Raw genomic sequence first — 16,608 nt, 5'->3', positions numbered from 1 at the left:
AATTTTTGATCGCTAGAAGCGAACCTTTCTTATTTCTTCAAACAACCATTTTTACTAATATTTCAGTCCTTGAAGACCAGGCTTATGAATTCAAGCAGACTATCAAAAGACAGCAGATAACTGTCCAAGTCTCATTGTCATGTACACTACATTCTGTATGTATATAAAACGTATTTACATGAATACCTCTCTGCTCCACTGTTGACAAAGCCCTTTGGGTAGGGAATACCTGTTCAGCAAAAAAGTTCAGCATTGTCATTACATTACAGGCAAATAGTTTTGTGTCTCACACTAAGGCACCAAGGCAGCAGGAAGTAAATTCAGAAAGGGGATAGGGGTGATCAGGCACCTTTGGATTTAAGGTTTTTAGAATTTTTTAAACCTTTGAGGAGACTGTATAATAGCTTGATCTCAACTTTCAACCAAAACATAGTTATCCCTTTTACATGGGTCTACAGTAAGCAATACACCCCTTGATAGTTCAGGATCCTGGCAGGTTAGGTTTTATGCATAAAGGCATCTAGGTCTTATGTAGAATGCAGTACATAATGTTGACTGATTTGAAAAATGTTCCATTCAAAGATTTTCCGTCTCTTTATTGCAAGTACAAGGAGAAATCCTTCTAAGCAACAGAAAATGAGGTTTTAGACCTCGGGAAGGCCAGAGTCAATGATTGTTAGCCTGAATGTTTAGCTGCCAAAGGGTCCTCTAAGATAAAGTGTTCAGGTACTTATTCTCCCCAGCCAGTGAGGTAAGCATGGATGTCATGTCACCTACAGCCATGTTTGACAGACTAGGACCTGGAGCAAGGCTGACAGAAGTTTGTGGGGTGGTGAGTCGGGATGAGGCCTGAGAAGTTGTCCCAGGCTGACCCTGAAGAGGATTGTTGACTGGACTAAATGAGGAAGAATCAGCATCATCAATAATGGAAGTAAAGTCTATGCGAGCATTGTCCAAGTCAAGGTTTTCTAAGGCATTCGAAATGGGGCCAGATTCTGGATAGGGAGCCATGGGAGAAGACTTTGCACCACCTGCCGCATCCAGATTAGACCCCATACTGTGCTGCTGGTTAAGGCAAGGCCCATTTTGGGGGTCCATGTGCTTCTCTATACCCATGTTTATCTGGCCAGAGTAGTACATGGTGTTATTGTTGTTTGAGGGAGAGAACATTTCATTTTGAGGGTGCTGTGGAAGCTGGACTGGAGGAAGACGAACTCCTCGTCTTGGGCTGGAAGTGGAGTGGACAGGGCTGAGGTGCGGTGGGCTGCCAAGGTAGCCTCCTCCAATCTGTGACAGGCTGTTCTGGCGACTGAGAGGTTTCCGTCCCTGAGGTGGCCTGGGGACTACCATCTCCTGATTATAGCATGTACCTTGGAGCGCTGTCAGTTGTTGGTCTTTAGGCGTCACTGAGCTGGATGCTTGGCTGTGGGCACTGGGACTCATTACCAAATTCTGGTTGGGATAGGATGGATATGTCTGGCTGGAATAAAGGTTCTGGTTTTGTGGGCTATGTTGCATCGCTGCTGTCTGTGCACAGAGATCCATGTTGTCATTAAGAGGAGGGGGTTTTATTCCACTTTGCTGTTGCTGTTCTTGTTGCTGTTCCCACATGAGTGCTTGCTGGGACTGCACATAGTTCCTCACCATCATCTCCTTCACTTGCATCATTGGAGTTTCTGACCTCTGGCCATCAGACAGAGCAGACCCAGCACAGCCTAAGTTCAACCCACTTTCATTGGGGAAAGAGTTTTGCCCTTGGAAATTACAACTGCCATTGTTGTTGTTCCTTATCATTACCTGGCCGGTCTGTTGTGGGTAACCCTGTGTTTGCTGCAGAAGCATCCGTTGCTGATGGAGCTTAGCACTTTGACAGGCATTTCCACCACCCATCCCAGGGTGAAACTGCTGCTCGGGCTTGATAATGAGCTTGTGAGTTCCATCAGAACTGTTGTAGAGGGTTGCTTGGTTGCTGAAGTGGGCTTGTGTCGGCTGAGGCTGCACACTTGGATCGGAATACTGCATTACTCTCTGGTTCTGAAGAGCATGGTTGGAAGATTGGACATGGTTGTGGGTGTCATTCCAAGGGCCTCCAGTGTCACCACCCTGGCCTACATTAGGGTAGTGGGGGCCTGAAGGACTGAGCTGGCAGGTGCTCATACTGTACTCAGCCTGTTGGATAAGTGCATTTGACATCCCCTCTGGCTGAGTAGGCCTTGCCTGGCCCATTGGATTTCTACCAGCCCTGGAAGTGACTTCTGCTCCCTGGCCTGTGTAATGCTGCTGCATGTAAACCGGGTCTGGACAGCTCAGAGAGTCATGGCTTGGGGACAGTTGGTTTGAAACAGGGTCTCCACTTACAATGGTTTGATTCTGTTGCTGGTAGCCCATGAAGTTTCTCTCTCCAGGAGTCATCATAATGGCCCGGTCCCTGGTGTCAACAGGGGTGAGATGGTGCTCCATACCCATAGCTTCCATCATCACATTCTCTGTAATACTAGGAGGACGAGGGGAGTACATGTGGCGGGCAAGACTGGTTTCGGAACCACGGTGTTGGAGTGCATTCCTGCGGCCCATCATGGCTACATTATTAAGGCTATTGAATCGTTTCGGAAGAGCTTGTGGATCTGCTGCTGACCGAACCGGGTCACTGGCTCGTCTTGTGTTGTTACCTGCAGCCTGGTGAGGGTAGATTACACCCGTACCATATTCTGTGTTGGCACTGTGTCGACGAGGACCACCTTGCTGAAGAAAAGGAGGTAGGGGTTGCCCCTGGTACTCACTCAAAATACCTGCTCTTCTGGCAGGAGTACCTGGTTGCTCCATATTTGGTAAAGGAGTAGGTGGAGGCCCTCCAGTGGCTGCAGCGTATTTAGCCTTTAGACTATACTGCTGAGCAGGCGTTAAATTAGGAAGACCTGGTAAACCTCCTCCTCCAGGACATGGAGGTCCTCTGCGATTGGTCTCAGGTGAGAGAGGGTCTCCACCAGCTTGTTCCAGGCTCAAAAGATGACATCCTACCCCTGCTGTTCCTCCCATTTGTGAGACCTCACTAGAGCGACGACTTGACAGGTAAGGAGACACCATAGAGGAACGACGGCTCACAGTGTAGGCAGAGCTTAGGCTACTCGTGCCACTTCCTCTTCTATCATTAGTGGAGCAGGCAATCGATCCCCCTCCAAGCTCATGGTTTGACAATTCCATAACACGCCGATTTGAGAGAAGTGGGGAAGGTGCACATATTCCCACGTTCTCCCCTGAACCTGAAAAGGAACATCCAAGAAAGTTAAAAAAAAAAAAGTTAATCAATTGAAATCTGGAGTTATTTTTCAATTCTATCTTTTAACACAACATATACCTGGAATGGCAGGAAGTTTGTTACTGGCACAGCGGCCAGGAGGGGTGGGCCTGCGAATTTGCTTCAGTTTATCAATCTTCAGATTCTCCAGCCTCTTCAGAGCCTGTGCTGACATCCCCATTGTTCCTGGTTCCCCTCCTCCTCCTCCTCCTCCTCCTCCTCCTCCTCCTGCACCTCCATCTTCCAATGCTGTGAGATCTTCCAAGCTGCCCGGTGCATTTAGGTTCATTTCCACACCGCTGTCATTGTTGTTTGTGCTTCCCAGCGGAGAACGTTCACTGCTACAAGATGACTGGCCACCGGGACTTGGCTGAGACTTCTGAAAAATGAAAAGAAAGCAACAAGGGTTTATTAATGTAAGACAGATTTAAAATATGAATTAAATTGTAGTTTTTCCTTTTTTTTTTATTCAGCAAATTTGCTCTCAGTTAACTTTCACACTCGCCAGAGAAGACTCGGGGGCCAACAGCTTGCAGTCTTCTCTGCGTGTCTCCTCTTTCTCCTGAAGAAGTTCTGAGTTTGGGCCTCCAGGGTTCAAAGCTGATCCAGGGGGTCGGGGGCCGGTGTCTCCACGGTGTTTCTTTGTGATGTGGGCTTCAGGACCATGCACTGTCTTCACATGTTTACGCAAAGAGCTTGGATCTGTGTATCGCTTAGTGCAACCAGGAATCTTACAAACATAAGGTTTCTGTAAACGAGCAAAAGAACTGTTAGGGTACAAGAATAATTTTCTGCTGTGTCCCTACATGTCAGTTCTCCATCTAACAGCATCTCTTGTGTGGAATATTTTATCATTCATTGATTCATTTTTTATACCACTTTGCCCATTTCAGCTTGTGGGGCAGCTGGAGCCTATCCAAGCAATCAACGGCTGAGAGGAAGGGCACTCCCTGGACAGATCGAAGTTCGTGAAGAGGAAATGTTTTTCACTCTTCATTCTAATATTCATATTTAAATTTAATGTTGTGGCATTGGTATTTTTTTAACAGCCTTGTTTTAATGACAAAGCCATACGTTATTTAAGTCAAAGCACTTTTCACTTTTAGGTTTTGCAGTTTCAACATACCCTGCTTTAAGAAGACAGGTATACCACAGGGTTACAAGACCAATAAAGAAAAAAGAATCCCCAATGAACCAAACATAAAAATATTTGGGTTGTTACAGGAACCTTGAGTACCTCGAGAGAACCTGGGCTGGAATGGGCGTGCAACACAAACCCCATCCAAGATTCGGAGATTCAACTTTCCTATCACCATGAGGATTCAATTCAATTCCCTTTGATTCAAATTTGATAAACAGCCATTTTGCAGTTACTTCACAAACTAATTAAATGACCTCCTAAAAAGACAATGACACACCATTTTCTGCTTTTGGAAAGCAAATCAAACCTGCAGAGTGCAAGACAGCTGCTTAAATAAGGTTATGGTTATTAACTTTTGAAACAAGTATGATGAGTATTTAAAAAAATCTTTTGTCACTTGTATCTTGCACATAACTAAACACTGTTATGAACCAGACATAGAAATAAAACGGTTTGGTTCCACTGTGAGACAAAACTTATTAGACAGCTCATTTTCTAAGGGTGTCAAACTTTCATTTGATTCTTGCAAGAATTGCAGAAAATAAACTATACATTAATCTTGCAAGTAAAATAAAAGAAAAAGAAATCTTTGCACATCTTAAAAATGTGCTTTCATCTGATGCCTATATTTATTTTTAATAGCAGAGACTAGTGTTTTGCAATGCCCACACCACACATGACATATTCTCCATTTGCTAATACTTTACGATGTTCATTTCTCCTTTATCAACTTGCAGAACTGCATGTTGATTTATAATAACACATCTAATAAAATAATGTAAACAAGTTTGATGAACCTGTGATGGACTGATGACCCGTCCAGGGTGTACCCTGCCTCTCGCCTGATGATTGCTAAGATAGGCTCCAGCTTCCCTGCGACCTCCTAACTGGACTAAATGGTTAAGAAAATAAATGAAGGAACTTTGATAAACATCACTTGTGGACAGAAAAGTCTCATTGTAAAGCCAGCTGATAGAATTAGCAGTAACAGCATTGCCAATCCTCTTCTTTCTTCACACTGCAGTACCTCATTGGAATGAGTTCGGTTCTGATGCTTAGCCCGGTCCGAAGCATTGGAAAAGGCTTTGTTACAGCCTTCATGTTCACACACATATGGTTTCTCTCCAGTGTGGGAGCGCAAATGGGTCTTCAAATTCTCCAGCCGAGAGTAGGCCTTATTACAGCCTTCAAACTACAACAGAAAATAAAGGTAATGACTTTACAGCAGCTGAGCCACAGCTAAGACAACAGCAGAAATTGTCAGTACACTAACCATTTGATTAAAAACATGCTGTTTAAGAAATATACAATATTTCAGCTTTAGTACATGACGCATTGTCACCAGCACTTGAATGATTCGGACAAGATGTTTCCTGAAAGCACTCTCTTAATTTATTTTTAAGCTGAAATAAAGTCTGAATGCAGAAGTAGGTTGTAAAATACTGCTTAGTGAAATTAGCAAGGTATGATAGTATCAGTACAAAAGACGGGTCCTTATTGAGGTCACCCCCCTGCCACCTGCCAGTGAAGCTACAAGGTTATTTTTTCCCCAAGTATATGGATAATGACATAAGAAAGTCATCAGGGTAAAACTTTGAGGCTTTTCATGTGTCTTCCTATGAGGCTCACGAGAAAGAATTTACCAGTAGACCTTATTGTGATGATGCCAAAGAAGGAAAAGAAGCAGAAAAAACATAGATAAGAAAGAGATTTCCACTTACAGTGCACTTGTGTGGCTTCTCTCCTGTGTGTCTGCGCATGTGAACCACCAACATGTACTGAGCTTTGAAAGGTCTTTGTTCTCGAGAGCAGTCCTGCCAGTGACACACAAACTCCTTCTTCTCTCCGTGGATGTGTTCATTGTTAATGTGCTAAACGATACACAGATAAATATTAGACTCACTGTTAGTGATATGAACTGGCATTTAAAATCATTCACCACTTGATCATATAGTGTGTTTTTTATTCATTTAGTTCCTTTCTTGTTGTAGTTATTTGGTTTTACTTTCAACATTTGATGTTTTCTGAGAATAAAATATAAAATGTGTAAATCACTGTACAACATTTAAATTAAAAAAACAAAAAACAAAAAAAAAAAAAACACAGTGTCAACTTTTATGCAGTTTGCAGTTAGATAATACTGTCCACAGTAATGTTTCAGTGCCTAGTTTGTATGTATACCTTGGATTTGCAAAAGCCTGTTGAACAGCTTGTGCCCTTTTTTACTCAATTGTCTTCAGCAGTTTATCCACAGTATCTCTTGCTCTGAGCTTGAGACGCTTATTGCCAGTCTCTGATTTTCACTCCAACTGGTAGCTGAACCCCGGTTTATAAATGTCTTACATGAACTAGCTGGTCTTGTGTGTCAAATTCCTTGTTGCAGCTCTCCCAGCGACAGTTGGTCTCATAGACGGCCTCAGCTTCAGGCTTCCCGTCCTCCTTGTCCAAGTCATCTCTGCCATCCAGAAGACCCAGCAATGGGTCCTGTTGAGAAATTTGTAGAGAAGAAATTCAGTTAGTCCAAGTTTCTTCAGTACATTAATCTTAACACCATCTTTACATAATAATGCATTTTAGATGTAATCCACTGGTGATAAAATGCAAGTTACTTACCAGCAAGAGCTTCATAAACACAGACTGTAATGTGCTGCATGATCACGAGTAAGTATTTCAATCCATTTTTTCTTTGACATGTGACATGCACACAATTCTTTTACATTTCTTCATGTGTATTTGACAACAGTTAATATGACTATTAATACTGAGAAGTCACTATACCTGAGTGCCGGTGGAAGACGGACTGGCTAGATCCCCCTCTGACCTCTCCTCCAGGCTCTTCACATTAATGCCATCCATCACACCTCCCAGTCCTGGTTCTGTCTTCAGCTGCAAAGCAATACGCAACAATATCCCATTTGTTGTCGGTTGCCTCAGAGTCACACATGAATTGAGTGTTATCATTCAGGTTCTCTTGGGTTTCTGCTTTTCTCTTTTAGCCATTTTTATTACTTCTGCCAGAGACAGAGGTTCCAAAGATGATGAATTTACTTCAAGTTGGAATATGAGTTTGAGACATCTTACGTGTCCATGCTTGGGCGGCGCATGGAGTCGAGGATTATGTGGTGGTAAGCGGGAAGCTTGGCAGGGACCTGGGGTGTGGCCACCCAAAGACGTTCCCCCATTTCCTCCATACATGGACCCTTGTTGTCTGGACTGACAACTGATGTTGCTGGAATAACCCAGGGATGGGCTGCAGTGAGAGAGGCGAATTAAGTCAATTATATAGAATAAAAAAAAACAAAACAAAAAAACACAAACTAAAGGTGGTAATGAAATAATTTGCAGAAAGATTTAAATAAAAGGCAGAACATGAAAATACTGCATGTTATTTTGTATTTGTGCCTTGTATGTAGATTTTGTTAATTAATGTATTGTAAAACAAATCTCTGAACTGCATATTACTTGATTTAAAGATGCAGTGTGAAACAAAGTGAGGTTGATGAGAGAAAAATGTAACATTGGATTAAAAACTATTTTTCAGTTTGTATTTAATCACTTCACTAAAATAACTTATGCTTATTTTCTCTTAAAACAAGCCATTTATATCTCATCACCTGGAGTCCAAACACATGGCACCCGCCATACTTGTGCCCCCATTTGGGCAACAATATCTCTGAATGGATAAATAATGTGTGAAGAAAGAACCCTTTAAGTTTTAAAACTGCCCCAGCGGCTTTGTTTGATAAGTGCTATATCAGTTTGTCAAAACTTAGAAATGTCGCTTTTATTTAGCAAAAAACTGCAATGTAAACACAGCTACTGTTTGATGAACACTTTAGAGGAATAACGCCTTAAGGCAAAAGGCACACATAAAAGACTACACACTATTTTGAAGTACTTGAGACCAGTGGATCCCCTCACAGATGAAAGCATGTTTATGTCTGGAGGAATTTTGGTCACTGACCCGCGACCATCATTGAAAACTGTGGTCAGCATTTGAGATCATTTCTATGTCCATCTTTACCACTTGATTTCAGTAATTCTTACACACTGTACCTTCAATAATTATAGCTCCGCGCATACTTAATGACTCCCATAGAGCTTCAATGTGGCTACTGACTGGAACAAATTAACAACAAGCTATCATTCTTTTTATCTACTCGCACTGATGCAGGAGTCTACAGACATATATGTTTCCAGCTGAACATGTCAGAATTCAGACAACTTCAGCCTTGAACCATACAAAACAAAGAACCATGATACCTCATGGCGCTCACAGAGAGGTGACCATAGGAGCTGGCAGCATTGGGGTTGCAGCGAGAGTTGACAAAGGCCACCAAGGAGTTGGGTGAAGTCCGGATGACTGTCTGCAGGTCTACACTGGCATCAGACAGAGGAGAGATGGACAGAGCTCTCTTTTTACTCAGCTTTAGCATAGAGCGTGGTGTGGAGTACCTTGAACCTACAGGAAACAGAAGGCAAGGTAAAATAGAGGGTTGGCTTTCTGATACATATTGGTTTTGTTACTTGCTTCAGTTAAATTCAATCTGCATGTTTTCTTACCATCACCTGACCCAATCTGATCAGAGCCATGCTGAACCTGGCAGAAGTTGTGATGTGCTGGCATCATATTGTTCTGGTTACAGTAGGGGGTGCCATTGCCACCTGTAGGACATTACAGCAAGAAGCTCTGGATCACACAACTGCCGAGATGGTGTAACTTGATAATGCGAACATAACATTCTTGCTTTTCTGTTACAGTATGTGAAACAACAATGGATGGCTTGAATTTCTTCCAATTTAGACTTTTGTTTTAGAGAAAATGAACCACTGTAGAGAAGGCACCAAAATTCATACTGGTAGACTATTTGACAGTTTGAACTCATGGCATGACTGAGTGGGATGAATGTATGACTATCAGATCTTTTAAAATGGTATTTTTATCCCTAGTGTACCATGAGTTATTTAAGTAATTAAATCCATTTCCAATTGTCTGGAATTCCAAACTGCGGAGTAAGTAAAGGACACACATGTTGGTAGTAAAACCCAACAACTGACTGCTTCTGATCATTTCTTTGGTGGAAATCTGTGAAGTTTTAGTTTCAGTCTCTCAGGTATCTTAAATCTTAATCAATAGCAGTTGTGAGATTAAGGAGATGTAAAAGATACTCTGACTCACTCTCTGTGGGCGGCATGCCTCTGTGGCCCATCAGACTGTGTGGGGGAGGAGCCTGAGGAGGTCTCATATATTGATCCAAGCAGTGGCCATTCCCCTGCGCTGGTCCTGATCCATGAGTCATGCTGGGAGTCATGGGATTATACATGGCGTGGCAGTCCTGGGGAGAACTGTCAAGGAGTGGAGCTCGCATCGAAGATATATCACTGTAGGGGGGCTGGTCTGATGGGACGAGGCTACAAATACCAGAAATGTAAGGGCGTTAGAAATCATAAGAGTACAGCTCAAGGGAATGTGGAAAGTAGCTGCTGCACAAAGGTTCAGAAAGTAACAGGTCACGTCTGACTGGGTTGTATAGCATCCCTGAGCTTTCCCTTTGTAAATTTTACTCTCCTTCATACCTGAAGAAGAAATGATTAAAGTTCTGCGTACTTTTCATCACGATGTGACAAAATAAAATTGCAATGACAGCACTTAATCATGTTGCAAGTCACTGAAAGTTTCACAGAAAGCAATTGTAACTAAGTACTAAGGCCTGCTTTTCACTCAAATGCATAATTAAGAATTACAAAGAAGGAATTAATGAAGGCATAAATGTAAATACAAAAATATTCCATGTACCTTGGGGATTTTTTTTTTTAACTGTGATGAAGTGTGACAATAGACAACTGACCAAAAGCATGACGAAAATCTTATTAATGTCAGTGTGGGGTTTTAAAACACCCTTCATAGTGTTGTGATGCATCTCTCCAACCACTAGATGGCATATCTTGCTTTCAACAATGGAAATTCACCTCTCTGGGTTTTCCCCCTTCTGACAAAAAAAACCAAAACAAAAAAAAAAAAAAAAAGCAAAAAAAAAAGAAAGAAGCAATAAAAAAAGAAGCAGCTTGGAACTTTCCAGTTCTCGTATGAATCTGAATGGATGCTTCTTCTGCAGCTTTAAATCTCTGTCCCTGTTGCTCATCCTCTGAGCAGACGTCATCTATCCACTTTCTCTATAAGTCGTCCCTTTCAGTTCTTTCATTCTTTCAACACAGAGTTTATTCCACACAGGAGCTTAATCTGGCCTCTATAATCCACCGTGCCCCCACTGCCACAAAAAAATTTACCACCCTCCTTTTCTCTCTTTTCTGCTCCTCTCTTCTACCATTTACCCCCTTCTGTTGTACTTTTCTACACCCCCCCCCCCCCCCCCCCCCCCCTTTTGCTCCTCTGTCCTGCCCAGCCACCTTTCTCTCCAACTATCCCTGCTTCTCCCTCACTCTGGGTAACCTGAGTGGGGCGTGAGGCAGTCATGCGGAGCGCAGCGGGGCCTGGTCAGCCTGTAATTAGCAGCTGTCAGAGAGAGGCCGAGTCCACCCGCAACCTGGGTGGCATGAGAAAGGGAGGGAGGGAGAGAGGGAGCACAGAGGAGGAGTGACAGGCTAAGCTAGCTCTGTGTCCACAACAATTGCACATAGATGTGGACTTTTGCAACCTCTGAATATCTGTGATTAAAATAGGAACAGTATTTGTGCCTTGGGATGCTCCTAAAGAAGAATAGTTATGTTTCCTGTTGTTTGTCAATAAAATAAAACAGGAAAATGATAAGATCTATGATCTCTTGTGAGATCAGAGATATAAACTAAATGAAAGAAAAACTTTTCAGTGATGAGACGATTGATGCATCTTTAAGCAGAAAGAATAAGGACAAATAAAGACAGATAACAATCAATATACTGGCAAAAGCTCACTTATATACAAAATTGGTGTTTTGGTGGAATTTTAATTGCAAAATAAAATAAGCATTTTTAGATGCTTTACATTTTTTTGACATAGTATAAGCAGGTTATTACAATGTTTTAACTCATTTTCAGAGTTCTGCTCCATTCTTTTCCATCACCAGTCCTTTAGATGCTTTCACAACGTTTTACATCTACCTGACATAACTGCATAAGGAACAGCACAGATCTGTCTATGTGACGTTTCATAGCTGATAGTTGTCGGAAGGAAAATCAAGTCATGTCATCGAGAGAAGAGCAAAAGCAAAAGTCCTGAGGGCACTCAAGAACCTGAATCTTTCAAACCTAGAGCATATCTGAAGAGGTTCAACATGTCTGTGTACTAATGATCCCAATTTTATCTGGTTCAGAAAATTTAAAAAAAAAAAAAAAAAACCTCCAAAGGTAAGGTGAGCTGAGCTTTTAGGATCATTCTTAAGAAAAAAAGGGAACTGAATGGAGGATCATGCAATTGAATTATTTAATTTAAACGAGTGTAGAAACAACCAAACACATTTTGACAGAAGTTCTCTTTTGGGAGGGTAAAGAGTAAATTCTGCTGTCAAAATGAAGTGAATCTTTTATTAAGAATGAGAGGAAAACATAAAAAACATACAGAACTTGAAGTAATCTGAAACCTTTAGGTTTATGGCCATTGTAGGCTACCCTTCCCGAAGTCCTACTTATCTGGTGGCTCCTATGTGTTCTTATCTGGTAACTCTGAGCTGTGTGGGCAGATGATGCAAAGAGGTGACTAGTAAATAAGAAAAAGTGCTTCTGATAAGTAAGTGGGGTAGACTTATTCTTCAAGAAAAGATTGTGTATTGACCGAAAGCAACGTGCACATCCTATGTACAGTATATACTGCATGGTAAATCTGTTTTGCATGTAAATCTAAAAGAAACATCTTGTAAGGTTAGTTTTAAACTGTACTTGCTTGTAATCTTTCATCAATATTAAAGATCTGGCTAACTGCTGTCTTACCCTCTGGAAGGGTGGCTAGATGAGGTCTCATAGTAATACAGCCCCTGGTGTGGCTGCATGTCCACTGGCATTAGAGCTGCGGGACCGACTGCTGCCCTTACAGCCTGGACCTGGCAGAGAGACACAGAGAAAAAGAACAGGGTAAAAACCAAACAAAACCAGCTCAACTAAACAAAGCTAAACACCAACAGAAAGAAAAGCCAAATACACACAAACAACTGTGACAGGAGAGAGAGAGAGAGAGAAAGAAAAGTGTGTAGGATGTTAATAACAGACTAAACCAAAACCAAGAAAAACAGTTTAAGGACTAAATAAACTCTGAAAAGCTTGAGTCATACTTTAAACTGTGTTAGTTCAACGTAGTAAAACCCGTCACTTATGTAAAAGTAGTATATAAAAGGTTGAGCGTAAAATTAAGCATTAGAAGTCATGCGATCTACCTGACTGCCGGGAAAGATCTGAGTGCAACTGGCTTTCAAAAATAGGCTCTCAAGATAGGAATATTATCGAAAGAGAAAATCAGCTAAAGCGCAATTTAACAAAACAATGTTTAAGTTTTTCACATATAACAGAAGGACTCTCAACTGTCATTAAGACAAAAAAGTACCTTTTTTTTTATAGGTGAAATTAAATCAACATCTGTGATTCATTGAGTCAACAATTTGACCTAAACTCTTGATTTTAAAGCTGAGAATACAAGTTTTATTACACTATTTTGACACTGTAAAAAGCATTTTAAAAAGGCTGAATACTTTTTGCTCTGAAATAAGAAAATGTGCAATTCTCCTGTTTGCCTAACACAATCACAAACAATGATGTGAATATTTTTCCGTCAATTCATTTCTTTTCATTTAGACAGTTAAATGGGTTTTATAAATATCTTTTATATTATATTACTTACATTATTATAAAAACTGTAATAAATAATAAAAATTGTATTAGTTTTAGCCACAAAACTTGCCTCTCAAAACAGTTGTGCACTTCAAACACTGCTAACATACAGATTTCCAACTTTATTAACGAGAAACAGTCTTATATATGACAAAAATCTGAGCTTTGTGTCAAATGTTAAAGGACAAGAGTTGAGGGATGCGAGCAAAAAAAGAGAAAAATGGAGACAAGACAAAGCGGTCTTTGTATGAAGCTCATTTTGAGAGTTTCTTTCAGCAGGATTGTATGTGTAAGGTAATTCTAGTGGAAAGATCTTGGGAACAAGCACCTGCTCATTACATCCGAACACATCGGGGCAGTCGTAGCTGAGACTATGAGCTTTTATCGGTTTAGAAAACCAAAAGTAGGACTGTAATTTCTGTACAGAATTCATATAGTTTTTTTTTATAGATTTATATTTACTACTTCATCCTTCTTTCCCCTTTGTTTTATACCTGTATTGTGATTAGACCGCATCATAAATCTGACTCCTGCACGGTGCATTTTTGCTGTGCATGCAGAAACAAAATATCTCATTGCATCAGTTTATGTGTCAAGTGTTCAGAGCTAAATTGGGACAGCTTCTGTCTGGTGCAGATGAAAGCTCGATGGTTTCAGTGTTACAGGTTGCCAAGCCAGTAATGTGGTAGCACAAGTGTTAAAAGGGCAGCAGGGACCTATTTAAGCCCACAAGCCCCCAAAGGTGGTGGAGGGAGGGGGGGTAACAAAAGTTAGCAAGTGGCTAAATTATGTGGGCGGTCCTGGAACGATTGCACATATTCCGCGCAGGCTTTGAATGTGTGTGATAATTAGCCGGAAGTGCTAAATAGAGATTTGCCAAGTACCTCAGCTGTCCAAAACTAATAAATACCAAGAAGGGGGACCCCCAGACAGCCTGATATATATACAAACACACACACACACACACACACACACACACACACACGCACACGCACACGCACACGCACACGTCACTGTCACACCTGTCAGTCTCGACGGGGGTAGCATGATGATCCGGTGGCCACTAAGACTCCAAACCAGTTTATTCAGTGTAAGCCCAGTGGAAGGTGCATACAATAAGGATATATGCAGTCTCTAATGTGAATGTGTGTGTTCATAAGCAGCACACCTGTTCAAACTCAAATTTTGTTTAAAAATTTTTTTTTTCCAAGTATTTCTCTGGAGTAAGTTACACCCTCAAGTATGAAAGTATAAATGTACTACTGTTGACACTGTGTAATGTACAGACGAAACTGTATGTTGTTATCAATTTATAGAGAACATAACTAACTCCTATACAGAAAATGTCAACAGACAAATGTTTACAAACTAAGCAATTAGGCTCTCTAGAAATTATGTTTTAATATTGCAAATACCTTAAGATTTGGATCCTCATTTTGCTAGTCAGACAGCGCAACAGCACCAAAACCTTTTAGCCTCTGCAAAAAGTGTGTGTTGTATTTTACAAAATTGCAAGACTTAGCCGAAGATTTATGTTCTAAAGCACGGATATCACACTCCAGTCCTTGGGGACTTTCCTGCAGATTTTTGTTATTTCCCTTCTCCAACACACTTGACAAATAATTAGGTTATTGTGAAGAAACTGACTAGAAACTGTTGGATCTATTTGTTTTAAATCAGGAGTGGTGGTGCAGGGAATCAACAAAAGTTTGCAGGATAGCAGCCCCCAAGGGCTAAAGGTCAACATCCTTGTAAGCATGAACAGACAGGAACAGGTACTGTACTATTTTGGGTCAGTGTTTTGTGAGAAACAGTGATTTTGCTCCCTGATGTCATTTTGTGGTGTAGGGTTTGAGAAGGATGGGGCAGCAGTATATTATAAACCCCAAGGCTATAAATCAAACGGCTGACCAAACAAGTTCTCTCTTCTGCGGCACACAGCGAGCCGGGCAGTGAACAAGGAGCTGAAGATGAGGGCAGGATTTCCTGCCTTACTTCACACGTAACCCCACCACCACCTCAATTAAACACTCCACTAACAAAGTTACATTCTGACGGCACAGAAAGAGAGCGCATAATCCTCATCATACACAAGAAGCAAAAACAGGGACCAAACAGAGCATGCATATGTGATTACTGCAGTAATAATTAAGAAATATTAAAAATTGCGCTTAATTGGTGTACACTTTCTACTCTCTCTTTTTTAGTAAAGTTGTTTATGTGACTTTATCTCATCTGAGCTGATTGTGGAGTGTTTAACTGTAATGGAGGAGCACTGCTAGATATGGTCTTTTTACTAGTGCCAAAAAGATACTCAAAAAAAAAAAAGTATGCAATACATGCAAAGTCAAAGTAATGCTGGGAAGATGCTGCATCAAATTAATCAACACTACCTATTTGATGTAATCAGAAAAACCAAACTGCTAATGTTAACTTTCATTTTGTGCAAAATTTGATCATCTTAAACTTTAAATTAAAAATATATCACTATCGGTAAATGTCAGTTATCGGCATGACAACAATATTAATATTGGATATTTGTATCGGCCAAAATTTTAACAACGATGCATCCCCACTCACCACCAGTAAATGAAATACTGGTTATTATTCATAAAATTCTTACATTTTCACTTTTTATCAATTACAAAGAAACTAGATTGTTGAGCTCTTTAAGAATCCCTACAATCAACTACAACAGCAGATCCCGTGTCCGGTCTCCTGTCCAATGCACCCATGGAAGAAAATATGCTTAAAGCATCGACAATTCGGCTACAGATATCAGCAAAACTAAAAAAAAAAAAAAAAACACTTATGGCATTATATAAAAAGAAACAGGGTTAGGGTTAAGGTCTCATTTCACTAACGGCAAGCAGACTAACGGAGTGTGCAGACTACAAAGTACACTTCGTAGTCTACGTAGTTTGCATACTTCGAAGTGTGGAGACCCTGAATTGGGCTCATATGGTGGCAGGTGTAACATGGAAACAGAGCATAGAGACTATTTGAGATGAATGAAAAGCAAAGTAATTGTAGCTAACACTAGTGGATTTAATAATCTTGATATGTCTGAGCACATTCTGGTGTGGCACCATGCTTCCATCTGATCGATGCGGAGCCACTTTGCTGAGCTATGTTTACTATGTGTGAAACAGAATCAGAGACAGGTGAACAAATATATTTTTTGTGGTCCAAAAAGGTGAAACTTTGTGTGCAAACAGCCATAATGGAAATGTTTGCTTCCATATTTGTGCTAAAGATATAGCTTCTTATATAATGCAAACTATGAGCAGTAAGATCAAAATCAAAGTGGGCTTGATGTATTGTTGATTGATTATTGGCTTTTTTTTGGCAACACTTT

At 40.9% G+C, this 16,608-nt stretch overlaps 1 protein-coding gene across 1 annotated transcript; it reads right to left on the bottom strand.

Annotated features, from left to right (window-relative positions):
- Positions 1-708: 708 nt before the first annotated feature.
- gli1 (GLI family zinc finger 1) lies at positions 709-12,452 on the bottom strand (the record flags this gene model as incomplete). Its single annotated transcript, XM_079242502.1, has 12 exons — positions 12,360-12,452; positions 9,616-9,848; positions 9,000-9,101; positions 8,700-8,898; positions 7,518-7,686; positions 7,215-7,322; positions 6,780-6,920; positions 6,158-6,307; positions 5,464-5,628; positions 3,801-4,043; positions 3,356-3,674; positions 709-3,260 (listed from the first exon to the last, which is right to left on the bottom strand). Exons 1-12 carry the CDS (start codon positions 12,428-12,430, stop codon positions 709-711), a joined length of 4,452 nt encoding a protein of 1,483 aa, XP_079098628.1. The 5' UTR covers positions 12,431-12,452.
- Positions 12,453-16,608: the final 4,156 nt, after the last annotated feature.

The sequence above is a fragment of the Telmatherina bonti genome (genome assembly GCF_933228915.1).
Source record: "Telmatherina bonti genome assembly, chromosome: 6".
In the NCBI taxonomy this organism is placed as follows: domain Eukaryota; kingdom Metazoa; phylum Chordata; class Actinopteri; order Atheriniformes; family Telmatherinidae; genus Telmatherina; species Telmatherina bonti.
This window is presented reverse-complemented; position numbering and strand designations above follow the sequence as displayed.